The sequence below is a fragment of the Staurois parvus genome, unplaced genomic scaffold (assembly GCF_062004578.1).
Source record: "Staurois parvus isolate SC_StPar_1 unplaced genomic scaffold, SC_StPar_1.0 ptg000283l, whole genome shotgun sequence".
Taxonomy (NCBI): domain Eukaryota; kingdom Metazoa; phylum Chordata; class Amphibia; order Anura; family Ranidae; genus Staurois; species Staurois parvus.
The window spans coordinates 1,690,260-1,705,054 of record NW_028318079.1 but is presented as its reverse complement, the minus strand read 5'-3'; the positions used below and the strand labels follow the sequence as shown (position 1 = coordinate 1,705,054).

Below are 14,795 nucleotides of genomic sequence, written 5' to 3'. Positions count from 1 at the left end.
TGTCTGTACCAAGGCCAAACATTCCAGGGGATGTAAACTTTTGATCATGGCCATTTGGGTGATTTCTGTTATCATTATGATTTAAAAAGGAGCCAAACAACTATTTGATAATAAATGGCTTCATATGATCATCATCCTTCAATAAAAGAGCATTTTTTGACATGATCAGTCATATTTTCAATATCCATGCCAAAATTTCACAATTTCTGTCAGGGTATGCAAACTTTTGAGCACAACTGTATCCCTTTAAAGATGCTGCAGTACAGAAAAATGTCTCTTTTTGCAAGAAATCCAGTGAACGCCTAATTTCCTGTTTTGAGCTGACAACACCATCCCTCAGCTGCACTAAAATTTAAAGCAGTATTGTCAGCCCCACCTACTAAATTATAGAACGCCCACCTATCCGTGGTCCGCACTGTGCCTCTCCAAACATACATTGATTTCTTTCTGCCTTGACTCCAAATAGCCAGCCTACATGCTGTGTTTCGGGAAAAGAGCTTTTGGGACATGTAGTTCAGGACGTGTGCCCACGTAGATAAGAACAGTAGCTGCCCCTGCAGAAATGTTATAAGGCTGGTGGTGTCATAGGGAGTAATAAAACCTTTTTCTTACAACAGGAACAAAGTGAACGAGAAACATAATCCTGGAACATGCTCTAGGTTGGAGAGGGAGTTTTGGGGATAAATTTGGCTACTGTCCATATAAAAAGAAATCACCTTGCTCAAGGTGGCCAGACCCGATATCTGTGTGCAATAGGTGGCGCTGCAGTAAACCCGGGTAAATGTCACAGATGCGACAGTGCTGACATGTTTGAGCCACCAATGGCCTTACTCATAGCAAGGTGGTAAATAGGTTGGCTTCATTATTTATAACCTCCTCTTCTAAAGCCAACCTGTTGTCCAGCTTGCTATGAGTAAGGCCGTTTGTGGCTGAAACATGTCAACACTGTTTCATCTGTGCCTTTTACCCAGGTGTCTAATAAAGTTTTGCAAGCCAAGGATGAATGGGGGAGGAGGCAAAACCCAACATGGGCACAGGCAGTCATAAAATTCAAGCTGTACAAGGAAGGAATGGGGTGCTGGGTATGGGGTGCAACTAGAGGTTTTTAGGCAGGTCTTAAGCCCTGTTGAGGGAATGATTATCCTCAGACAGCTCTTGGAGGAGTTACGGGTAGGGGCGGACTGACAACTCATGGGGCCCCTGGGCAATAGGGGATCATGGGGCCCCTGTGTCCTTGCTCAAACTCAAAAAAGCCTATGAAAAAGGTACCAGGGGCTTCTCATGGGGCCCCCTACTGACCCCAGGCCCTTGGGCAGTGCCCGAGTTTCCAAATGGTCAGTCCGTCCCTGGTTACGGGCGAAGATTCCACTCATTACTTGAATGAGAACTGGGTCTAGGTGTGCAGCAAAAAATAAAGCACCAAAATGTAAAATTGAAAAGGAAAATTTAATTTTCCTTAGACTCTAACATCATACAAATGCAACACATTTTGGGGTTCAAATGCTTAACCATCATTTGGAGCAATAATACTAATTAACCCCCTAGGATCCCTCCAATTTTTTTAGTCTAGTGCACACTCCGTCCAACAATGCCAAGCCCTAAGGATGGGGAATCTTTGAACCCCCGAAATGCATTTTTTATGCTATAAGAGTCTTAATAAAATTATATCTGGACTTTACGGACATGGACATTCTACTTTTGGTGCTTCCACCTTGCACATCCCAGTCCCTACTTAAGCAGACGCCACTCCTGGGAGAGCTACCTAAGGATAATAATCCCCTCTTAATGGTTTACGACCTGAGTGAGAACACCTGCAGCTTTAATGGTTCATGCACACTGGATGCTCCCTAGACTCCTTCCTCCTGGCAGCAAAAATGATGTACGCTGGTAAACAGGTGTACCTCGTTTAGTCCCGTCAAGCGCTTGGGCGTTATTTGATAATCATTTATTTTGCCCATTGAAATGAATTGATGCTCATGTGCTAAACACACCTTGCGTTAACTTGCGTTTTTTTGCCATGTTTGTTGTGATTCTGCCAAAACTCTTCTCTCCTGATCGCTATTCTGTGTTCAGGAGAGGCGCATTTACTGCCTCTAAATGCTGCTGCTCCTAAATGCTGGTGAAAGCCTATGTGTGCATGGACACATACAATAGGTGTCATGTTTCACATGACTGTCATATGCCTTTAAGTGTTCTTTATATTTTGTCTCTGCTCCTCCCTTTCCTTTTGGTCTAGTTCATGCTGTATAGATAGCCCACCCCTTTTCCCAGTAATGCATTTCAGCTTCAAGCATCATGTCTTATAGAAGCAGATCACATTATTATCTTTTGACCTATCCGATGTTCATTGTTGTAAGATTCTCTCAGTTTATGGATTAAACTTCACAAGATCTAAGTGTCATCTGGATCGAGTCACTGCCTGTGTTATTCAAAGATTGGAGTTATCGCTATCTCATCACAACTGTAAGTTACAGAGATCACACTTTCAGTGCTTAGATTGGAGAGACAGAACAGTAGGCTTTTATTGAGTTGTGTTCAAGGGCTTTGGCAAAAATGTCAAAATCTCCAAAAATTTAAATTTAGGATCAGCAGTGTACATGAGGCCTAAGAGGTTCAGCGCCCCAAACCTCTCTACTACTTCGGGCTCTAACCCTTACCTACTCTACAGAATGTTTTGTTGAGAGTTCCACATTGAGTTTTTTCTTATGATATGTTTTTGATGGTCCCGATGATCCAGTGTAGATGTCTACTAGGGTATTGAAAACATCTGCTGTTGAAAATCTGTAATGTAGGAAGTATGAATGGTAGACTGAGATTGAACATATTGCCTATGCATGTGTCACAAGGTTGGAATGGATTATTATACAGGATTTATATAGCGCCAACAGTTTGCTCAGCACTTTACAATATAACGGAAGACAATACAGCAACAATACAGTTCAATACAAGAGGGATAGGAGGGCCCTGCTCCTCAGAGCTTACAATCTAGGAATAAATTCCTGAAAAGATATCGCAAACTGGCCATGTGAGCTCTCTGGAATTGCATTTATTTTTATGTCCTCACCCCTCCCGAAGTTCCTGATTTTGAGTCCAGCAAGCTGGGTCTTGTAGCATTAAACTCAGTACAGGTTTTGCTTTATTTTGGCCTAGCTCCATATTGCAGCTGTCACCAAACATGAAGTGGAACAGTTACACCGCTGAACACATTTTTTATTGTACATTCCATCAGCGGTGACCTTCACCGTACGCTGAAATGCTTGCCATTTTGTGAATTATTGTTGCTATTTAGTGAAAATATTTGTTTAACTGACATTATCTCTGTGTGTACTTCTCAGAAAGGCTTTTTAATTTTTTTTTTCTTTAACACGAAAGACATTTTATTTCCCAAATTTACAGCCAGATTTTTTTTTCGCGGAAACTGAATTAAGTCGAATGCCGAGGAGGCGGGCTATGATTGTAAATATGTTCAGGTAAATTTATTAAAGCTTCTGCTAAAACTAGGAAGGGCAGACTTTTAGTCTATGTACAACCATACGCTCTGATTGAAAATGGTTTCATTTAGTAGGTCAGCAATTTCATTTTCGTGATCATTGGCAAAGAAGGGTGTTATGTTTTTGGACAAGGTTTGTGCCTAATTGATCGCTTTACATCCCTCTCTTAGTCTATGGGTAATAACTCAAAGCACCATGTGTTGGGTGCAGATGGTAGAAATTTTTTTTTTTCTCTCAGGATATTGAAGCTTCCCCTATGATCAGGGCAATTTACCAGATGACATACGTGAGCTACCACCTAGGTCCTAGGGCAACATCAAGTCTCCATGTCATATACCTGGACCAAGATAATGACGACAGATTCTCTTACCCCTCCAGTCTTAGTCCTTGGTAGGGGAGACCGGTGATATAAGGGCTGCAAAGTGGAATGGATACTGTAACATACCCTACCGCAGACTGCGCTTGGGTACGTCCGTTGGAATACCGCTTCCCCGTCCGAACACCGACCAGAAACACCACAGCCGACCAAACAAGACTAGATGACACCAGTCTTGAAGTAAGCCAGAGTAGACTACTTTATTTGAAGACAGATACAAGATATATACACTCTGGACAAATCCCCCCTCCCTGTATAAGGACACAGGGCGGGGTAATCTACATTTAGTAACAAGAGACACACAGGTATTCAAACTTCACACCAGCAGACAGTCCCATCAGGAGGGAGGGCTGCTGGAGACAACCCCCACTAAGCTAATACACATAACCACATACATCCCATAATAGTTTGCTCCCAAGCAAGACACAATAGAACAATGGGATGCAACCACATAACACCAAATAATCCACAACCCCCCACCCCAATATTAGGACAGATCACCCTGTATACCTAACAGGCACAGGGTGACTTACACATAATAGGGATATGGGGAGCTGAGACAGGGGTCTCCCCACCTCTCCAAAGTGAGCTGGGTTCCATGGGCCCCCCACCCAAAGTGACTCCCCTCACAGATACTGGGTGTCAGTTGCATGTTTGTGAGCAGGCTGTGAGTTTGTCAACAAGTGGGCAAAAATAGTATTAGGTAGGAGACCGGTACAGGATGAAGAAAAGGCAACAATGATGTCGAGCAGGAGACAAGTGCAGGGTCAAGAACACAATACTGTGTACATCCATTCATTAATATGAGTGGCTTTGCACTGTAGCGGTCTGTCCTGGGCACTGGAATATGCCTGCAGATTATGTTGGAAGCCTCAAACTGCCCATGGCTATGAGGTCTACAATTTGTAGATACATTTTTAGTTAACCTTAATTTTTATAAACTCCTCCATTCCTTTCCCTTAGTATTTTTTTTTTTATTTGTATAGAAATGTTTTAAATTTGCATTTATTTTTCTAATGCCGAATTAAAGACCACAGTGGGGGCATCTTGGCCTTGGGTGCAGAAGAAATGGGTCCAGCACTGCTTTAAACCATCTCTTCTTTCTCTGGTTTGGTGATCTTTATACTTAGAAAGTAGGACTATATCCTTGTGCATATTCCAGTAGCAAATTTCTGAAGTATTTTTTTTAAATAATCACATGATAAAATGGGGGAGTTTTACAAAATGGCTTCATCGTTAAGGTGTTCTTAGCGCAGCAAGATGTTGGGATGTAGCCCTGTTGATGGGAGTTTTAGGAGCAGGATGGGAGCACCTTGGTGGAGTCACACTTCTCAGTAATAGTAGTAAGGCTGAAAGTCGGTATAACCAGCTCAATGACAGTTGGTGTCATTTTCTACAGCTGGCGATCAGCTGTTCAGTAAAAGTGATCTGGGCGGTTCCACAGCCACTTGATCGCTTTTACTGAAGTGAGAAGGACTTCAACCCTGCCACCTCCGATCTGTGCTTGATTGGCTGCATTAAAGGGCAGGGGGTTTAATAGACAAAGAAGCAGCAAACACAAATGCTCCTGCGCTTGGTGATGGACTCGATGCAGGCTACAACCACATTAAGAATGTCCTGGAACATGCACACCTTGCTGCCCTCAAATAGACGGGGGGAATCCAAATGTACTGAATGAGGAAAGAACAAACAGAGGGCGCACAGGCCTAGTGCATTACCATAAAAAATGTTTAATAAAAAATAAAGTAGGTGTTGTACTCACAAACAACAATAAGTCAAGGCACATCATAAAAGAACAGCTGGGTCAACACCGCGCTGAGTAACAGTCCGCAATAGGGAGTGTAGACATCCAATAGTCTGACGCGTTTCGAGGACTTGCCTCTTCCTCAGAGCCCCAGAGGTTTAATAGACCCCTGATGTCTCCATAAAGAGTACCTGTCACCTGCTCAAAGCTTTCACATAGGGGTCTTGTTACCCCCCCCCCCCCCCCCCCCCGTGTTAGCAATAAAGTTAAATGTAAAAAAACTTTAAAGCATTAAATTTTAATAAATCAAATCTAATTTTAGACAAATTTTAGTGTCTCCCCCCCCACAAATACAATAGGAAGAAGGATCAGCCGCACACTGGAAGATAAATGAATACACCTAATTGCACGCATAGGTCTTTCATGCATATGTAAACCATGATTTCACCACATGTATGCCCACAAACATCAGCGTGAGAGCAATAATTCTAGGGTCATCATTCACGATCAGCTATACACTGATAACCTGTAAAAGCTTTTAAATCCCCACCTACAAAGAATAGTTTGTCGCAATATCACTGGTGTGTGCAATTTTGAGTCTTGAGTTTCCTCAGCAAGACCTGACTAATAGACTTGCACTGAGAGAGAGAAACAAGGAATACATTGCTAATCAGGAAGCAGAGCCTGCATATGTAATGAGAAAGCATGGCTGCCTCCTATGTACACATATGGTTACAAATGCTGCGCAAAAACACGAGATATGGATGAGTGTTTCACTGGTCAGATTATTAGGTTCATCACTTTCGAAGCTGCATGCGCTGAACATATTGTAGTGTGACCAAAATCAGGGGCGTCCCTAGGCAGGTGTGGGGGGTGGACGCCACACCAGGTGACACCTATTGCATGGGGTGGCGCCGGACCCGCTCCACGAAAAGATACGTTTTAAAAGCAAGCTGACGATCCCCGCAGGATGGATCGGATCTGTGGATTGAGCATAATGGATTGGAGTCTGATCCATTATCTTCCCCAATCCGCAGATCCGATCCATCCTGCGGGGATCGTCGGCTTGCTTTACAACTTACCTTTTCGTGGAGCTCGTGGATAGATCAGTTAACCCCGTATAGGTTGCAAGCTGGCAATCCCGGCAGGATGGATCGGATCTGCGGATTGAGCAGAATGGATTGGAGTCCGATTCATTATCCTCCCTAATCCACAGAATCCGATCCATCTTGCGGGGATCTTCGGCTTGCTTTTAAAACGTACCTTTTCGTGGAGAGATCAGTTAACCCCGTATAGGTTGCAAGCCGATTATCCCCGCAGGATGAATCGGATCTGTGGATTGAGCATAATGGATTTGAGTCCGATCCATTATGCTCCCCAATCCACAGATCCGATCCATCCTGCGGGGATCGTCGCCTTACTTTAAAACTTACCTTTTCGTGGAGCAGGTCCGGTGTCACCCCATGTGGCGCGCACCCCCTGCACCTGCCTAGGGACGCCCCTGATTTTGATCACACTACAATATGTTCAGCCCATGCAGCTTCGAAAGTGATGAACCTAATAATCTGACTAATGAAACACTCATCCATATCTCGTGTTTTACATGGCATTTGTAACCCTCCTGTGGGGATCGTCAGAGGGGGTGACACCAACCCTGGGGACGCCCCTGATTTTGGTCACACTACAGTATGTTCAGCGCATGCAGCTTCAAAAGTGATGAACCTAATAATCTGACCAGTGAAACATTCATCCATATCTCGTGTTTTACGTGGCATTTGTAACCCTCCTGCGGGGATCTTCGGAGGGGGTGTCACCAAGTGTTCCGTCACCAGGTGACACCAACCCTAGGGACGCCCCTGATTTTGGTCACACTACAATATGTTCAGCGCATGCAGCTTCAAAAGTGATGAACCTAATAATCTGACCAGTGAAACACTCATCCATATCTCGTGTTTTACGTGGCATTTGTAACCCTCCTGCGGGGATCGTCGGAGGGGGTGTCACCAAGTGTTCCAGCACCAGGTGACACCAACCCTAGGGACGCCCCTGACCAAAATGTTCCTTCTAAATTTGAAACTAGATGCAGCAACATCAAAATCTTTCATACACTGTATGTATGTATGTCCATGAAATTAGATGGGCAATCGAATCCCTAGACAGGTGCTGGGAGAGCAGTTCATTAAAGGCCGAGCAGTAGAGCGAGGGGAGGATCAGCGCCCTGGAAAAGGTTCATTGTTATGGACTCCAGGCAGACAAGAAAAGACCCCCCTCCCACCCCAGCCACAATAGCTCACACAGTACTGGCTCATTAAATATGCAGCTCCGGCCCCTGGCTTCTCAGCAGTGAACACACTGACGCGGCTGCTTCTGCTGCCAAGGCTCATTCAACTTCAACATGCAAAAGCTGCTTGGAGCTCTCAATGCCTTGCTGCTTAGTGCCTTGTCTATGATGAACAGTCTGTGCTCTCTGCTTTGCTTTAAGTACAGGTAAATTCTAGCCGTGTCTTCGTAGCTGTCTCCTTGTCAGTCCCTCCAAGGTGTCCCTGTATATTTGTGGTCCCTTTTTTATTTATTTATTTTATTTTTTTTTTTCCCAGGCTCTTTTGAAAGGCCTTCTCCATAGTAGTGGTGTTGTTGTGATGGTGTAGCCTCCCTGTGTTTTAACAGCTGTGCCGGGGTACACATATGTCCGACCTTCCCTGCTGTTATTCAGAACACGCTTTGCTTTAAATATTGCAAAATCAACATCCTCTCTGCCGGTGAACACTTGTGTCCCCGTCACCCTGTTGTATGGTAAAGTCAACAAATTAAATGAAAGTAAGATTGCATTGTAGAGCAAATTGAAACAATGTACCGATCGATTGTACTTTTTGCATCCATTGCAAATCATGAGTGGTGGAAAGTTTGAGGGTTTGCACTTTCTTTATGATTCTTGGAGACTGTGGCAGGAATGTGGGTGGAGTCAGGAGCTGTCGGCGCTGCCTTGTGTGTCGGCGGGCCGAGGGTGATTTTAGTGTTCAATTTTAACATTAATATGGAAGCTGACCGGCTTGGCCAAAACATTTTATGTCTGGGAACTGCTTCAAGGCCTTGTGGTGTTATCTTTGGATTTCCTAAAGTTATGAAAAAGGAAAGATAGAGGTGTATGGCCTAGGCACCTAAACAGAATTTTAGTGGGGGGAGGGGGTTATTTATTTTATTTTGTTTTGGGTTTTTTTGGGGGGGGGGGGTTCTAATACCTGCACTAGAGAATAGACGGCTGGAACCATATTGGCTTCTATTGTTTTGTTTTTTTTTATTATTTGTTTTATTTATTTTTTCACTCTCATACCTGCGCTAGAGAATAGACGGCTGGAACCATATTGGCTTATATTGGGCTTTTTTTTGCTTTTTGTTTCTTAATTTGTTCTCATACCTGCGCTAGAGAATAGATGGCTGGAACCATATTGGCTTCTATTGGTTTTTTTTATTATTTGTTTTATTTATTTTTTCACTCTCATACCTGCGCTAGAGAATAGTAGGCTGGAACCATATTGGCTTCTATTGTTTTTTTTTTTTTTTTATTATTTGTTTTATTTATTTTTTCACTTTCATATCTGCGCTAGAGAATAGTAGGCTGGAACCATATTGGCTTATATTGGGGGGTTTTTTTGCTTAATTTGTTCTCATACCTGAACTAGAGAATAGACAGCTGGAACCATATTGGCTTCTATTGTTTTTCTTTTATTATTTGTTTTATTTATATTTTTGCTCTCATACCTGCGCTAGAGAATAGACGGCTGGAACCATATTGGCTTCTATTGGTATTTTTTTTTTTTTTTTGTTCCCATACCTGCAGTAGACTGCTGGAACCATATTGGCTTTTGCTGGTAATTTTTTCTTTCTTTTCTTAAAATTTTGTTTTATTTACTTAGATACCTAGAAAATGACGGCAGAAAAAAGACTGAGTGGTCCATCTGCCCATTTTTTGTTTTGTTTTTTTTTTTGCAATTTTTTTGTTCGTTAATTTTTTTTTGTCCGAGTATAGATCTATGTTTGTTCCAAACATGTTTGAAGCCATTTACTGTTGACTAGCTCACTACCGCTGCTTTAAGTTTATTCCAAGCATCAACTACCCTTTCAGTAAAATAATACTTTCTAAGATTAGTTTTGAACTTTCCTCCAGATAGTTTGAGGTCATGTCCCCGTGTTCTTGATTTTGGTTTCATATTGAAAATACTGCCCCTCTGAATCTTATTCAACCCCTTGATGTATTTAATTTTCCTTTTTTTTTTTTTTTGTACTCATGCCTACGCTAGAGAATAGCCAATGGGAATTGTATTAACGTCTATTGGTATTACCTGTTAAAAGGTGCATTTTGTAAAGGGTATAAAAGAGAAAAGTGAAGGCATTGGCCTAAGCACCCAATCCAAATCCTGTTTCCTCTTCATACCTGCACATATAAAGTGACAGCTGGAACGTCATTGGCTGCTGTCAGTTAAAACACTGTAGAAACTTGCCACAGGAGCTAGGCTGAATCATATATAAGATGATTGAAGAGTTTCCGTATTTTCGCTTCTGTTGGTTTGACTGCAAACTTTTTTTTTGCAGAGTTGCATTTGAAAGTTCCTGGCAACCCTTAGACAACAATTGTAGTCATTATAAATTTTGCAGAAGAGACATAGAGGTCAGAATATCTGAACTTGCAACTTTGATCAGTGATCTGTTGGAATGCGATTTGAATTTATTAAAGTGGAAAAGTTGTGTATAATCAGAGATTGGATTCATGTTGTGCTTTTCTCTTGTACAGGAAGTGTTTCCAGACCGCTCACTTTTATGTGGACGATAGCAGCTCGCCGAGGGTCGTCCCCAATGACAACATACCCATCATCCCTATTCCAGGTACGGTAACCAATGCTGATCGCAGTTATCTCTGTGTTTAGGAGAAGAGGTAGCCATTGTATACAAATATGGCTGAACCAGCTTGTCGCTTTACTATGGGTCCATTTACAGTGGTTGTAAACCCTTCCATATACCCAGGGAAGTGATGGCATCAGGTGATCCACAGAGATGAAACAAACCGTCCTACTTATGTTGTACCTGTTTATCTGCAGTCTTTTTTTTTTTTCTCTACATGTTCAAAGTCCAGAAGTTATAAAGCTTGTCTGAGAGTTTAGAAAAAAGGGGGTGGAGAGCTGAAACTACACACTGCAGAGCTCAGTGAGGAGAGCTATGAGAACTGATTGGACGGAAGAGACACCCTCCCCTTCACACGGCTCTCAGGAACAAAGCTGAAGCTGTCAATTAACTGGAAGTCCCTCCCTTGTCACCATTTTTCTCTTGGAGTCAGGACAATCAGAAGTTACTCATGCCGATAGCAGAGAAAGGAAGCAATAGACAGAAATGACACTTTCTGGTTCACATGCGGGCTGCGTTTTGCACGGGCACGAGAGCCCATTCATTTGAATGGACTCCCGTGCCCTGGGACACGCAGGAAAGAAGTCCCTGCACTTCTTTGGAAACCGCAGCCTGCACGGGAACCTTGGTTCCCAGTGCAGTTGCAATTTCAAGTGCGGGCGGCGTGCCATTAAAATCAACGGCACCCGCCCGCGGGTCCAAATTCCTCTGTGCGGGTGGTGCGGCTGCACGGATTTTCGTACGGATCCGCAGCTGCACCACCTGCACAGATGTGAACCTAGCCTTAGTGCTCTTGAGACAAGTACACATTATAGAGGGATGTGCTTTGCTCATATTTCATGTCTGAGGCTTGAAACAACTTTACCAACTGTAGGTCTTTCTTTTTTGCTGCCCATATCAAATTTGGGAGCTTGCTCTTCAATTCACATTAAAGGGACACAACAGGAAGTAATACAAAATCTCTGAACTGATGAGAAATTCCCCCGACACAATTCTCACCAGCCAACATCAATCAATGGGAACAGCTGCTCTGTCCACATTGATAGATGTCCGGTCACCTTCTATTGCAGTGATTAGAGATGGTGAATCTCTCCAGTGGGGACATATACATTAACAAAAACAGAGAGGGGTCCTAATCCTCCCCACTTTATCTAACATTATGAAAGTAGGTTTGTTAAATGTCCAGTACACATATATATAATGTTCATAGATGGAAGTATGAAAGGTATTGCAGTTTTAGAAATATTGATTGTTTGCTGAACTGAAGACAGGGGCGTCCCTAGGGTTGGTGTCCCCGTAGCCAAAACACTGGGTGACACCCCCTCCGACGATCCCCGCAGGATGGATCGGATCTGCGGATTGAGCATAATGGATCGGAGTCCAATCCATTATCCTCCCCAATCCACAGATCCGATCCATCCTGCGGGGATCGTCGGCTTGCAACCTATACGGGGTTAACTGATCTCTCCACAAGCTCCACGAAAAGGTAAGTTTTAAAGCAAGCGGACTATCCCCACAGGATGGATCGGATCTGCGGATTGAGGAGGATAATATATCGAATGCCAATCCATTATGCTCAGTCCGCAGATCCGATTCATCCTGCGGGGATAGTCCGCTTGCTTTAAAACTTACCTTTTCGTGGAGCTTGTGGAGAGATCAGTTAACCCCGTATAGGTTGTCCGATCCATTATCTTCCCCAATCCGCAGATCCGATGACACCGGACCCGCTCCACGGAAAGGTAAGTTTTAAAGCAAGCGGACGATCCCCGCAGGATGGATCGGATCTGCGGACTGAGCATAATGGATCGGAGTTCGATATATTATCCTCCCCAATCCACAGATTCGATCCATCCTGCGGGGATCGTCGGCTTGCATTAAAACTTATCTTTCCGTGGAGCGGGTCCGGTGTCACCCCGTGCAAAAGGTGTCACCCGGTGCGGCCTGCACCTGCCTAGGGAGGCTCCTGACTGAAGATTATCTGGGTGATGCAGGTACACCTTAAAGTGTATCTAAACCTAAAAGCAAAGATGTATTATATTGTTGCTTGGCAGTCCTTAGATGTGATGGTAAAGGCTGTAAAGCAATAACTTCTCCTTCTCTCTGGCTGCATTCTTGCAGCCATTGAGAAATACTGTGTGAGCTATGATTGGTTACAGCTTGTCACAGCTGTTGTGAATAGCCTTGTACCATGTGACCTCTGTGATCATTCACAGATTTCACATGTAGTAAGCAATGATGTCAGAAGTGACATCTTGCTTACTACTATTCATGTGATCAGGGGCAGACTGACCATTCTGAAACTTGGGCACTGCCCGAGGGCCCGGGGTCAGTAGGGGGCCCCATGAGATGCCCCTGGTACCTTTCGTAGGCTTTTTTGGGTGTGGTTTGAGTGTGGGCAAGGACACAGGGGCCACATGATCCCCTATTGCCCGGGGGCCCCATGAGCTGTCAGTCCGCCCCTACATGTGATCACTGATTGGCCAATCAGTGATCACATGATCAGGACCTCACACGGTGCCGCACACTCCCAGGGAGCGCGCACAGACTTAAAATGTGGGTAACCCGCTCCTGCACTTCTCCTGTCCAGCCGTTTATATACATGGGCCAGACGGGAAGTGGTTAAAAAAGGCAATTTTTTAAAACCAGGTGCTTCAGCAAACTAAATGTCATCCAGTTACAATTCAGATCTAACTTCAATTTCAGGATGACCACCACCACAGTGCTCCAGTAGAACTGTATGTAAACCGTAACTCCACTTTTGTTGAGGAAAAAAAAAACATTCCCCTCTGGGTGATCTCTCTACTTTGTAAGGATTTTAACAAACTTTGTTGCAGATTCCTACCTTTTATTATTCTGAAGAAATAGCTGTTTGTGTCCATGTGCAAGATGAATATGAATGGGAGTGACTTTATAATTATCAGTCAGCTGCTGCACTTACAGGGTCCTGATGAGGAAAGTGGCAGGGTCTGCATCCCTTTAGGGCCAGTTCACACTACATGTTTCAGTTGCTTTTTTTTTCTGCCTCCAAAATGCATAGAAATTGGTTATATGGTTGTCAATGTCATAGTTCACATCAGTGCTTGCAGTTCATGCGTTCCAGTTTCAGAAAAAAAAGAACACACTGCATTTTTCCTGCACAGAACTGTACTGGAACGTGAAAAAACGCATAAAAAATGCACCAAAATGCACTGGAGTGTACATGTCCCTATTTTTAAAGAAAAGGATAGGGGGGAAAAAAGCACTGGAATGCACAAAAAGCGCGCATGCAGAAACATCCGGAATGCATCTGGACTGCGTTTCTATAGTGTGAACCGACCCTTAGACTTAATTTTTGTTGCAGGGAATGCCCAAACGCTGGCTTGTATCTTAGTGCAGATTTCTGGGAAAATCAGTAGCCAATCACACAAGCAGGAAAGGACATTTCTGGGGGGTGTTCTGTACACCATCTGTGTACAGAACTCTTCCAGGTTACTATATTGCATTGTATTTTCCAAACAAAATAGCGCTGCAAATTGAAAAGGAAAAGTCATTATTAAAAACATTCAATTACATCATGTCTTGTGTCGCAATTGTATATACTGTGTTATTTTTTTTTTTTGGTGTTTTTTTTTTTGTTTTTTTTCCCCCCTTGAAAGTGGCATTACCCTTTAAGGGCTGCTTACATCTAAATTGCATTTCCCTAGCTATGGCAGCAAATTACTTCCCAATTCATTGTGTACTCAGTCTATATAATCCCATCTCCTCCTTCAGTGCAACACCTGCCCAATCCTATTTTCCAGATGAGATCTGTCAGTGGGAACGCATCACTTCATGTGAATCCCTTCACTGGGACCCCTTGATCCTTCCTTGTGAATTAAGGCACTTAGTACCTCATTTAGTAACAGAGACCGATTCTTTCATGATGGATTATCTGTCTAGATCTGTATACACCTCCATGTATTGCCCACATTAATAGTTAATTAAAAATTAGGATCAATAAAACTGGAGGGATTCCCTATAGAAGGTTAGATTGGACTTTATTATTATTTATATACATTTGTGTGTGTGTGTGTATATATATATATATATATATATATATATATATATATATATATATATATATATATATATATAAAATCAAAGTTTCTTTTATATATATATATATTAGATATATTATTCAAAGTTTCTTTTATATATTTATATATATATATATATATATATATATATATATATATATTAGATATATTATTCAAAGTTTCTTATATATATATATGTACACATACACACACACAAATGTATATAAATAATA

At 42.7% G+C, this 14,795-nt stretch overlaps 1 protein-coding gene across 2 annotated transcripts in view; it reads left to right on the top strand.

Moving 5' to 3' along the window:
- Positions 1 to 14,795, top strand: part of PTPRG (protein tyrosine phosphatase receptor type G) — a 715,101-nt gene that overhangs the window by 596,204 nt on the left and 104,102 nt on the right. For both annotated transcript variants that reach the window (XM_089682035.1, XM_089682036.1), the window contains one exon: positions 10,401 to 10,492. In XM_089682035.1, coding sequence (XP_089538161.1) covers positions 10,401 to 10,492 — 92 coding nt within the window. The remainder of the gene's footprint in view (positions 1 to 10,400; positions 10,493 to 14,795) is intronic.